The 11948-nt window shown below is 36.8% G+C and overlaps 2 protein-coding genes across 4 annotated transcripts; both read right to left on the reverse strand.

Annotated features, from left to right (window-relative positions):
• Nucleotides 1-780: 780 nt before the first annotated feature.
• sco1 (synthesis of cytochrome C oxidase 1) lies at nt 781-7187 on the reverse strand. Its single transcript, XM_074655825.1, has 7 exons — nt 6816-7187; nt 5056-5172; nt 3756-3846; nt 3209-3406; nt 3011-3103; nt 1942-2057; nt 781-1838 (listed from the first exon to the last, which is right to left on the reverse strand). The coding sequence occupies exons 1-7, from the start codon at nt 7089-7091 to the stop codon at nt 1704-1706; spliced, it is 1026 nt and encodes a 341-aa protein (XP_074511926.1). The 5' UTR covers nt 7092-7187; the 3' UTR covers nt 781-1703.
• Nucleotides 7188-8100: 913 nt separating this feature from the next.
• On the reverse strand, nt 8101-10237 carry tmem220 (transmembrane protein 220). Of its 3 annotated transcripts, XM_074655847.1 has the most exons (7): nt 10118-10237; nt 9617-9737; nt 9505-9534; nt 9362-9422; nt 8825-8948; nt 8466-8525; nt 8101-8341 (listed from the first exon to the last, which is right to left on the reverse strand). In XM_074655847.1, the coding sequence occupies exons 2-7, from the start codon at nt 9701-9703 to the stop codon at nt 8209-8211; spliced, it is 495 nt and encodes a 164-aa protein (XP_074511948.1). In that variant the 5' UTR covers nt 9704-9737; nt 10118-10237; the 3' UTR covers nt 8101-8208. The 3 variants fall into 3 exon arrangements, with proteins under 3 accessions (XP_074511948.1, XP_074511947.1, XP_074511949.1); XM_074655846.1 differs by having other exon boundaries at nt 9617-10207; XM_074655848.1 differs by lacking the exon at nt 9505-9534 and having other exon boundaries at nt 9617-10211.
• Nucleotides 10238-11948: the final 1711 nt, after the last annotated feature.

Consider the following 11948-nt stretch of genomic DNA (forward strand, 5'->3'; position numbering starts at 1 on the left):
TTTTAATGATATTATCAATCAGTGGTTAACCTCTGTCTGAGAGAAATTACTCTTCCTGACAACACTAATGAGTTTAAAAGAGCAGCATTTTTAATTAAATATTCAGTCCATCAGGAGGAGATTTTTGCAGGAACACGAGAAGTTAGTGTATAAATCATCACAAAATGATAAAGAGAAAACATTTCATCACTGTCAGTCCCTGAAACATGCTGCTCTTGGTGGAAATCTTCCCATGTATTTTGTTGAAGATGGAAAATACAAGAAATCCAAAATTGAATCTGCCTAATTAGAAAGCTAGAGTTGATAATGTCATTCTTTAACTAACATCAAAATGTTTCCACCAGCCTTATTTCTCTCAAAATGTGAACACACAGGATTATATGTTTTGGATATTTGATCCTTAATTGATGGAGAAACTACTGATAAACTCTTAAATATGGACACTTTGGAAGTTTCAGTGGCAATATGAGGGTTAAACACTATAATGTACATTTAATATCATCATGTTCAGGTCGTCCTGCTGCAACTCAGTGTTAATAAACTGAAGTTATAGTTTTAGGGCACCAAATATCTGCCTACGGACTTTAATTTTCCATATCTCTTGTGATGTTTGGCTAATTAGACGTCTTGCCCATGTAACAGTTTCCCCGGCATATATTAATCCCAATTTTGCATTGGGATTAATAACGTAATCTATCTATAGATACCTGTGTCTGAACAGTTTCAACAGCTGCCTCCCAATGAAAAAGGTTCAGACCCTCGTGACTCTAGCTTGTTTCCTTTCATTGAAGTGTTTATTTTTTTAATATATATATATACACTAACAATCTTTTGTTTCCTGATTTACAGCAATAACACAAACATTCTTCAAAAATTGCTCTTCCTAGGTCTTATTCTGCAACATGCTGTCAGTACTATGTCTCCAAAGATAAAAGTTTGGTAGCAATCCAATGTCTATAATGCATTATAAACATACGTATGTATTAATAATAAGCAGATTACAATGCACTATAAGTATTTTTATAATGCATTAGACATACAGTGATACCAAATATCAGTCAAATTATTATACGTTTTTAGAAAAATGAAACAATCCTGGTGAAAACTGGTGCAGCGTGCTGTCGTGTCTTCTCCTCTACTGTACGACCACTGGGAGTCTCCAGAGTCACATTTTCAAATCCTACACATGCTGTAGACTTTCACTTACTCCTGATCAATGGTTTCTCAATAAAGCATTTGGACGTAATGGTACCAAATTTTTAAAAATATTTATATTGCAAAAACTATAAAACAACGTATTGCCTATCACAAAAAAATCCAACCCATAGTTGTATTTGGTATTTTTATCACAAAATCAAACCACATTATTTCCTCATTCTTTGCATCAGATATTGAGCTCATTGGAGCTGATGTGTTCACACTTTATCAAGCAGGAGGCACTTGTTGCAAGCTTTTCCAAATGATGTCCATTCGGCAGCAGAATGAACAGTATTACAGAAAACAGTATCAGACATCAGACCTGTTTTCCTCGGCACACCACTCAGTGAAAGGAATGTTACTGCAGACACGTTAACTTTGTACATCAGAAGGTTCAAAATAAATACAGGGTTGCCAATATAAAGCCTAACGCTGGCAGTAGTGATTTAAGTTAACACCTGGAGAAAGACTCTGTTAGTCCAGAGTGGTGTTTAATGGGCTGCTGTTCACTTTGCCTTCTTATACTTCCTCATGTGTGATGCTATTGTGTTGCTGATCTCCACACTTCTTTTGTTTTGTCCAAAATACTCCGCAAACTCTCCGTCGGGTCCGACGAGGTACATGATGATGGTGTGATCGACCTGAAGACAACAAGCGGTGGAAATCAGACTTCGTGGACAAAGATATTTTATTTATTATCCTTGCATTGTTAGGACATGTAGTAATAACAGAGTTATAACTCACGATGTAGTCGTTGTCTTCGTCCTTTGGTCCCTGACTGTAATAGACTCTGTAGGCTCTGGAAACCTGCTCAATCTGAGCCGTTGGTCCCGTCAGACCAATCAGCTTCGGGGAAAACTCTGAAATATAAATAATGTATCTATCAGACTTTACACAGTAAAAAGCGAGTTATCTATTCATGTGTTAATATAGATGATAAAGTAAATGTACAGATAAATAGTGTTGTTTGACCTGTGGTTAAATAATCAAGATTCATTAGACAAAAGACATGTTTGAGGATAATTAGACCTAATGGTGTTTTGTATTTGAAATGCAAATAATGAATCACAAAATGATGTTTATTCTACTTTATCATAGACATCAGATTATGTTCAATATTTTTAATATGACAGCAATTCTTCTTCTTAAAAATGCTCCATCTTTGAGGTGGAAACATGTAAATGCCAAGTTGTTTGATGCTTCTTAAAAAAAATCTGATCCTCACTTCTATAGTGCTGATCTGAGGTCATTAATGCGTGCAGCAGCAAAGAGGAACAGTCCATCACATGCAGAGATTTCTGCTGCCGTTTTCAGGCATCGTTACCGGACATTTATAGTTTTAACTTTTGGGAAATCTTCTGCACTTGATGCTCCATCTGCTGTTTGATTTGGGGATGGTGGGGTGAAATAAACCACCTGCGTTTTACAGATTGTGCACTTTGCGTCGTTCACACTTACTCTGAAGACAATTTTGTCAGAGTGCTGGACTGTAAGCTGTTATTTTTGCGTGAAAAGTAATCAGAAGAAACCTGTTGTAGCTGAAAATATGATCCAGTTTTACTACTGTAACAACAGTATTTTACAGTTGGACTGTAGCATTTAACCACAGTTGCATAACGGTGTTAATGAGGTTTGGAGAAGGTGTCTTTGCTTCAGTACATATGATAGTCTTTAGCACACAAACAGGTATTTTTCTCAGGAAAAGAATGTAGATTTTTGCAAGGATTCCCAGAAAACATGGGGATCTCAATTCCCCTTATTTTTGAACCATCACTTCCTCCATATATACAAAACAGAAAATGTGTTTCTGTACCTTTCACGTATGCAGCCATGGCCTCTACTGTGTCCCTGTCAGGATCAATGGTGATGAGGATAGGCGTCAGGTTTGGAAGAGACTTTATTTTATCTGTGGCAAACAAAGCAAGAACATGATGTTTGAGGAAAAATAAGGATACCAGACATTAAATCTCTATTGTGTAACATAATTCTTGATGAAAACCGTTTTTAATACCTATTTCATCCACCACTTCAATCATCTTCTCTATTTCATCCGGGCAGATGTCGGGGCAGTGAGTAAACCCAAAATAGAGGAGGACCCACTGGCCGAGATAGTCCTCGCTCTTGGCGGGTTTGTTGTTGTGATCGATGAGCGAGAACGGACCGCCCAGCGCCGGTCGGCCGATCGATTTGGTCCGCTCCTTTTCAATCACTGCAAAGTTCAACAGTTCACAATTTAAGATTTAGACCAAGGCTCATTATTTGTCAGCATCTTCATCACTCGATTTAACATCAAAATGAGCTTGGTCCTAAACCAATCATTTATTAACTTGTTTTACATATTAAAAGGGATAGGTTGGGTCTTCCGGAAGTGGAGTCGTATGAGGTACTTCTCCATAGTCAGTGTATTACCTACAGTAGATGGAGTTTAGAGAAACAGACAGGAGTACCAGCACGGGAGCAAAGTAATGTACTGCCGTGGATGGGGAAGTGGCAAAATGGATTTTAAACACCTAAAGAAAATTAATGTGCACTGTATATTAAAGTGGTAAAATACTTACATTCTTCCTTTTCTTTCTTTAAATATTTCATCCCTCCGAGCAGAGTGCCTCCAATAGCAAAAGTTATTGCTAAAGACTTCCATGTCACAGGCTTTAAAGAGGAGACAATGAGAAAACTAAATCATAGAGGAATCTTTTCATGTCAAGTAAACGGCTTCTTGGGTTTATATATGCTAAACTCTGGTAATCAATCTGTATGCTCTGTTCTTCCCAGACTGCCTGAAGCAGATGTTCAGAGATTCTCCTCTCTAACAAACTCTGATCATTTTCTGTGAAAAGAGAGATCATAATGAGCTTATTCAAGGTGTTAGAATAAACTGTAAATATTCTCTCTGTAGTCAGAGAGAAACCTGACTGTGTGGTGTGGTGGAGGGTTTAGAAAAACTAAAAACAATGCAAAGACACTCTCTATACTCTACTATGGAAGTGTTTATAAAGCTTCACCTTTCCATTTGATGATGTCAGTGTTGTCTAAATGTAAGTCGCTTTAAGAGGCTTACGTTTTACCTCCACATGCACGAATCAGAATCAGTTCAGGGTTCAGTTTCTTGCTCAAAGACACGTCGACATGTGGACGGGGGAGCTGGGGATCAAACCTTCCACCTTTTGAATAATGGCCGACCATTTCTAACTGGTCTACTTATGACATATTTATTGCAAACAACATGAAACATTTGCAAAAACGCTCGTACAATCAATATAGTCTCATACAGGTTTTTTCAGGTCTAATTCTCTGGTAAAAATGCAAAAAAAATTTATTAAAAAAAAAAAAGAAATACATTAATTAGACATTTATTTTTGTCTCACAGCACAATAAAAACAATAAACACAAAATACATCAAATCATTTACATCACAGGCAATAAATGTGCAGACGTTGATACAACTAATATAATATTAAAAACATATTTTTGTAGAACTCTCTGGTGAGGCCACCGTTTGTTCAGGTAATTATTGATCTTTTTGATGATGTAGAGGTCTCAGAAACTCGTGTATCAAATATGAGGCTAATGGTGTTGTAGGGTTAATATGCCACTGATTTTACATTTTCTTGTTTTATTTAGCAAAAAAAACCTCATAACATCCAGGCACCAAAGAGTTACTGTACAACATAAAGAAGTTACTGCATCATGACAAATAATAATGTGTCTAGTAACTTGCAGCCTTTAAATTGGACAATGCCTTAAAACTTTTCCAAACTTTGTAATGACACGTGAATACTCTATTTGCGCCATAAAACACAACTCATTATTAGTCAGTTAATGTAGTCATGTCACATCGATGGGTTGTTTGCCACTCACCCCAGACTTCTTATTCTTCTTGCCCCCTGATGAAGGTGGTGGAGGTATGGAGGAAAATGTCCTGGAGGAGTGTTGATACAGCTGTTGAGCTGCTCTGCAGGTGTACCACTGATTCACCTGTTCAAGATTCAAGATTCAAGATTCAAGATTCAAGCCCTTTATTGTCATTGTGTAGTGCAACGAAATTAGATTGTGACATTCCCATAGGTGCTAATGAAAAGATAATACAATAATAATTAAAAAAAAGAGATAGGGCAATATGAATATTAAAAAATATAAAAGATAATATAATATAAAATATAAAAATACAATATGTATATTGATGAGATGACAGTTTTGCCAGATTATTGCACAAAGTGTCAGTCAGATAATTATATAATTATTGCACAGCATCAGATAATAATTGCACAGAGTGATCAACATATTATTGCACATATCCCAGGAAAAAGCTACATGTTAAAAAGCTTTCATATCAAAGCCTTTAGTGGCTAATTATAAAACTCAAAAACATCTATGCCAAACTCCATTCAAATATTTACTAATTTAACGTGGTGTTACATGTAGGAGACAGGTGGCGTAACTGGAGATGTTTTCTAAATTATTAAGTGTTTATTCAATCCAGACAGCTATTTCAGCTACTATTTAAAGACATGTTTGTCTAATATCTCGACACTCTTTTGATTTAAGTGCTTAGGGAAGTCGCATTTTAGCTGCGAATAAAAAAAAAGAGAGTGCAATATAAATATTAAAAATATGTATATATATATAATATATTATTGTATTATATATTATATATTATATATAATATATTATATAATTATTGCACAGCATCAGATTATAATTGGACAGAGTGATCAGCATATGTTATTGCACATATCCCAGGAAAAAGCTACATGTTAAAAATCCTTCATATCTAAGCCTTTAGTGGCTAATTATAAAACTCAAAAACATTCAAATATTTACTAATTTTCTCAGTTACATGATGGGAGACAGGTGGCGTAACTGGAGATGTTTTCTAAATTATTAAAGGTCCCATATCGTGCTCATTTTCAGGTTCATACTTGTATTTTGTGTTTCTACTAGAACATGTTTACATGCTGTAATGTTCAAAAAATCCTTTATTTTCCTCATACTGTCTTGATTGAATATACCTGTATTTAACCTCTGTCTGAAACGCTCCGTTTTAGCGCATTTGAACGGAATTGCCACGGAATTGCATCAGAATTGCGTTGCTAGGCAACAGCTTGGGTCCATGTGTACCTCCTGTCAGCTGATGACATTCACATAAACTGCAACCAGGAAATAAACTGGGACACATTTAGAATGTTTACATTTAAATCTGCGTAAAGGGTCTAAATATTGTATATTCGTGACATCACGAATGGACAGAAATCCGGACGGCTTGTTTCAAATGCAGAGTTTCTGAATACGGGCTGTAATTATTTCCCTGTGGATTGAGTGTTTTGATACTGTCACAGTATTTATATAGTTCTTTAGCCTGCTTTATAATATAAAACACTTGAAAATCTCACTTTTTTTATAATATGGGACCTTTAAGTTTTTTTGTCAATCCAGACAGCTATTTTAGCTCGTATTTTGAGAGCTTTAAGACATGTTTTGTGTAATATCTCGACACTCTTTCTCATTTTAACCAGGAAGCGTAGCTGCGAACTCGCCAGTGATGCGGACGTTAATTTGCCAGATTCCTGAATGGAGTCTGGTTGTTACACCTGCTATTGAAAAAGACATCTTTGACCTACCGGGAAGCAGTGATCTCTCCTCGGTGACAGTCCGGTTTCTCTCCGTGAGACACTGTGTGCGAGTCTGACAGTCTGGGTACATGTTTGTAAGAGTTTAAGGTTACTGTGAAACAACCTGCATCCCTGTTGGCTGTGGTATAAAGCACTCAGAGCCATCATGTCTGGACCTTGACTAGAACCGCTGCAGGAAGCGGTGTAAAGTTTACAAAACGTGACAACTAGCGAAGGAGAAATATAACGCATACAATCTGCTGTTCTGGCGTCAGATCTGCACATTCATGTTGGTGTTAAAATGCATGTTAAAATGGAGGATTAACAACTAAAAGGCTGCTCTCAGATCAGTGTCAGGTATCTGTTATTAAACACAGGAGGTGACGTACGTTACATCTTCCTCTGTCCTCTTTTCAGTCACATGTGCTCTCTGCTGCCCTCTGGAGGGCGGGAAATCATGATAAAAAATACAACAAATTAAACTTTTGTGATTCACTTTCTTTTTATATTATACTTCATTTGACTAAAAAACAAACAAACATGGCTCTTATAGACTTTGATACAAAATTATAAAAAATAAAATACAACAAAAATAAATTGAATTTAACGACACAGTTTGTATGTAAACATTGGGTGATAAATGTTATTCACTTAAAGGGACTGTTTGTAAGAATCAGATTGTTAACAGCGACACCTGTGGCCGTTAAATCAACGAAAGTCAGCGTCGGGTTCGCGCTTGTGCTCGCTCTACATAGACATGAACGAGCATCGCTCAAAACAGTGAGGCGACACACGTCAGCTAAAACCACAATATCACTCTATATTTCACCTGCTTGGCAGTAATGTTAGCTGACCAGACGAAGGTCTCTCCATGAATCAATGCTGAACCCGGTGTTGACTTTTCCTGCTTCAGCCTCCCGACCGCAGCCGGAGGGAACAGAGGAGACACCGGCACCCGGTGCGGAGCCCCGTCACTTTACAAGACACGGAAAACCTCTGTTGGTCTGCAGCATTTACTTCTGCACAAACGTCCACTGTACATTTGCTAGATACTATAGGCAGGCAGAGGAGCGGCGTAGCAGAGTACAGCAGAGACTCCGGCCCTGGAGACCAAGGCTACGGTTTCCCCCGCGTACTACGACCGCGGCCAACACTGTTTTGCAAGACGGACTTCACTAGATATAACTTTGCGGTTTTGGTGCTTCTGTGTAGTTTGTGTTGGAGTCTGAGTCTGAACAACGTAGCCACACGCGAGTGCGCATGGGACACCGACCCGGATTGATTTATACGTGTAAGAAGTTACAAACAGCCCCTTTAAGCAGCATTCTTGGTCCAGGATTTTCAGTCAAAGAACATAACAAAAGGAATACGTAATCAGCCAAAAAAGAGGCAGGAAGTTGATCTAAATAGCATTTTTACAATGTGAAGGCCAGTTTGATCTCAGCTCCTTATTGATGTAGTAGTAAAGCCAGGCCACAAAGGGGAAGACTGTGATGGCAACAGCTGTTGAGACTCTGAGCATCCCGACTGGAGCCCTGACAGTGAAGAGTGGAGTAAAGATTAGGAAAGAACACATAATAGAAATAAAACATTTTACAGAAGTGCATTAGATCAGTTTAATTTCAATAAAAAATATATCTGGTTACGTCTTAATTTTACCTTCCAGAGTGGCGACACAGGAGAAGCCAAACAACCGTCAACATGAGGCCCGAAAATTCTCTAAAGGAGGAAAAAAAATAATTAATTGCACGTTATTAATTTATTATTTACCTGGATTTTATGGGCAGTTTAATATATATATATATATATAATTTATTTGTATTGATTAAATTCATTATTTATGTCTGTACTGGGTTTATAAACCCCAATTCATCATGATTTAACTGTTATAAGTGTAATAGTGAGATCTCGAATCAGAAAAAGAAAGTTGTATATATTCTTATGCACACATACAAATCTGTATGAACATGCATATCCAAACACACACAAACAGTCCAACAGTAAGACAACTTGTCTACCTGCCCTCCTCCTGTTGGAAGATCTCTGTGATTCTCTCTTTATAAAGTCTCCATCCCAACACGGCAACAAGAGCGCTGGAAACCATCAAATGGAGATGAGCAACACGCCTCCAGGACAAAGTCTCTGCAAAAGAACAAATCAATGTACAAATCAGCTCTACAGTTTCTGGCACTGATGTTTTAGAGGTTAAGCTGTACAGTCAAGATAAAGCCACTTGATGGTGCTATCAGCACTGAAAAAAAGTGTGGAAAACAGGAAAGTACAAACTGGATACTCTCAGAAAGTAACAGGGTTCAAGGTCATTTATTAAGGATTTCATTCTAAATTAAAGATAAAGCATCTACTAAAAAAAATACCACAACAGATCCAAACTAATCTGTCTACCTGTCACATTCAAGCAGAGCTTTCAGTGTGGAAAACACAGGAAAGTACAAACTGGATACTCTCAGAAAGTAACAGAGTTCTAGGCCATTAATTAAGGATTTCATGCATCTACTAAAAAAACTACCACAACAGAACCAAACTAGTCTGTCTACCTGTCACATGGGGTTTAAAGCCAATAAATGCACACAGAACCGCAGGAACAGCATAACCAACCTGCAACAGAAACATAGTGTAAATATAACAAAATCACAAAAAAGACAAAAATAATATATGCAAAATAATTGTAATGTAATACCATCCATAATCCTGCATCTGGATCATTGATCTAAAGTAGATACATTTCTGGTTAATTATCATGATTTAAGAGGATATACATAAAGACTTGTATGATAAATTAAACCACTCACCTGTACATATGTTGCAAGAGAGAAGAATAAACACATGCAAAAGTTGCAGACTCTCCAAATGACAGAAAGACATGAAACTTCCACCATTGTTGTTTGTAACCTTTCACTTCCCCGCCCGGGCCTACGGGATGTAAAGGTATTAGAAATCAAACGCGCTGACCCAGTCCTTCTGGTGTGATAACACTGTGAGGGGTTCGTTTGATATTATCTCGACTTCTGCGTGTTTACCTGCATGCTTAGACATTTAACCACAATTCACAAATTGTTTAATGTCTATAACTCCCAAATAAGCAAAATATGACACCATACACCTCCTTGTATACGTGATCTACAGTAAAAGCCCACAGACGATCATTTTAGGTGGATGTTCTTTTATTTGTGTAATTATAGGTTGTATAACTGTCAGTACTACACCCAGGGATACAGTCCTATAGTCGTAATATTGTGTTTTTATATGTCCTCTAACATAAGTATCTTCTCATATGACAAAAAGACCCCTACCGGTCTGTTTTATTTAACTACGTTGGATTAAATCTTGGATGGTTTTCTGGCCTGGATGTCCCGTACAGCAAATCGAGCATACATGATCCAAGACCGCAGTGACGTCAAGGTACCCACAAGACAGACACTTGATTTCCGATATTCCCCTACAAAATAAAATCATTATTAACTGTCAATTAAAGTTTTGTTCATGGCTTGTAATAAAAATGGTTATCGGACAATCATTATAGTCCTAAACGTGAGAAATGTTTTTTTTTATTATATTTTTTTCCCTTCTTCTTTATTAATTTTTTTTAGCTGCTGCGCTGCTCAACTGTGGAACAAACTTCCAGATGAGATCAAAGATGCACCAACAGTGGCCACTTTAAAATCTAGACTCAAGACCAAACTGTTCTCAGACGCTTTTTTTAATTGATCAAATGCTGCACTTTACTGTCTTTTGATTGTTTTTAGTATCCTTTTAATTTTTTTCTTTTAACTTATGCTTTTATTTGTTTTTATCTAATGCAATGTGTGCTCTTTTATCTTGCTTTAAATATGTAAAGCACTTTGAATTGCCTTTGTGTAGTAAATATGATCAGTGGTGGAATGAAACAAAGTACATTTACTCAAGTAGGCTACTATAAGTACAATTTTGAGGTACTTGTACTATGCTCGAGTACTTCCATTTCATGCTACTTAATACTTCTACTCGACTACATTTCAGAGGGAAATATTGTACTATTTACTTCCCTACATTTATTTGACAACATTAGTTAGTAGTTACTTTGCAGATTCAGATAGTTAATCCAAAATATAATCAACAAATAATATATATGATTATACACAGCAGTATAAGATAAGATAAGATAAGATAAGATAAGATAAGATAAGATAAGATAGTCCTGTATTAGTCCCGCAGTGGGGACATTTGCAGTGTACAGCAGCAAAGGGGATAGTGCAAAAAACAAGATGCATCAGCTAACACAGTAAAAAAAAAAGAGCTAAACAAAGTGTAACAAAATATGAACCATTTAAATAGAAGGAAGTATAAAAATAGGAGCAGTATATACAGTATTGTCAATAAACAGACTATTAACAAAATTGCACAAGTGGAAAATGATATTGCACAGTGAGAATAAAATGAAATTCCACCTGAAAATATCAGGTTAATGTCAGTTTTTGGTGTGTATGTGGTCTACTGGGAGCAGTGCTGGTTGTGGAGTCTGACAGCTGCAGGAAGGAAGGACCTTCGATAGTGCTCCTTCACACACTTTGGGTGGAGCAGCCTGTCGCTGAAGGAGCTCTCCAGTGCTGAGATGGTGTCCTGCATGGGGTGGGAGTCATTCTCCATCATGGATGACCGCTTAGCCATCATCCAACAAATAAAGCTGCCTTGCCTTGCCTTACATTTCAGAGGGAAATATTGTACTATTTCCCTCCCTACATTAGTTAGTAGTTACTTTGCAGATTCAGATAGTTAATACAAAACATAATCAAAAAATAATATATATGATTATACACAGCAGTATATAAGGTCATTTAAATTAATTAATTATTTTACTACCTTTTTACTAACATGTTTTGCATTATGGAACTGTGATGCTGGAAACTTGAATTTCCCTCGGGATCAATAAAGTAACTATCTATCTATCTATCTTTATTTTTAGCTTGTTTTTATTTTCTAATCTTTAATGTTTTTATAACTGTTTTAATTATGTCTTAAAAAATCGATCAGACAGCTGCAGCTGATTCAGAACGCTGCTGCTACAGTCCTCACTAAGACCAAGAAAGTGGATCACATCAGTCCAGTTCTGAAGTCTCTACACTGGCTGCCTGTCTCTCAGAGAAT

Source organism: Sebastes fasciatus, chromosome 13, assembly GCF_043250625.1.
Source record: "Sebastes fasciatus isolate fSebFas1 chromosome 13, fSebFas1.pri, whole genome shotgun sequence".
Lineage (NCBI taxonomy): Eukaryota > Metazoa > Chordata > Actinopteri > Perciformes > Sebastidae > Sebastes > Sebastes fasciatus.

Coding starts and splice junctions, on each gene's coding strand:
- sco1 (XM_074655825.1), bottom strand. CDS start 7,091: ATGTGCAGATCTGACGCCAGAACAGCAGATTGTATGCGTTATATTTCT. Junction 5,173..6,815: donor GGAGAGATCACTGCTTCCCG/GTAGGTCAAAGA, acceptor AATCTTGAACAG/GTGAATCAGTGGTACACCTG. Junction 1,839..1,941: donor ACGAAGACAACGACTACATC/GTGAGTTATAAC, acceptor TGTTGTCTTCAG/GTCGATCACACCATCATCAT.
- tmem220 (XM_074655847.1), bottom strand. CDS start 9,703: ATGGTGGAAGTTTCATGTCTTTCTGTCATTTGGAGAGTCTGCAACTTT. Junction 9,535..9,616: donor CTCTTGCAACATATGTACAG/GTGAGTGGTTTA, acceptor TATCTACTTTAG/ATCAATGATCCAGATGCAGG. Junction 8,949..9,361: donor CTTTAAACCCCATGTGACAG/GTAGACAGACTA, acceptor GTTCTTTTGCAG/AGACTTTGTCCTGGAGGCGT.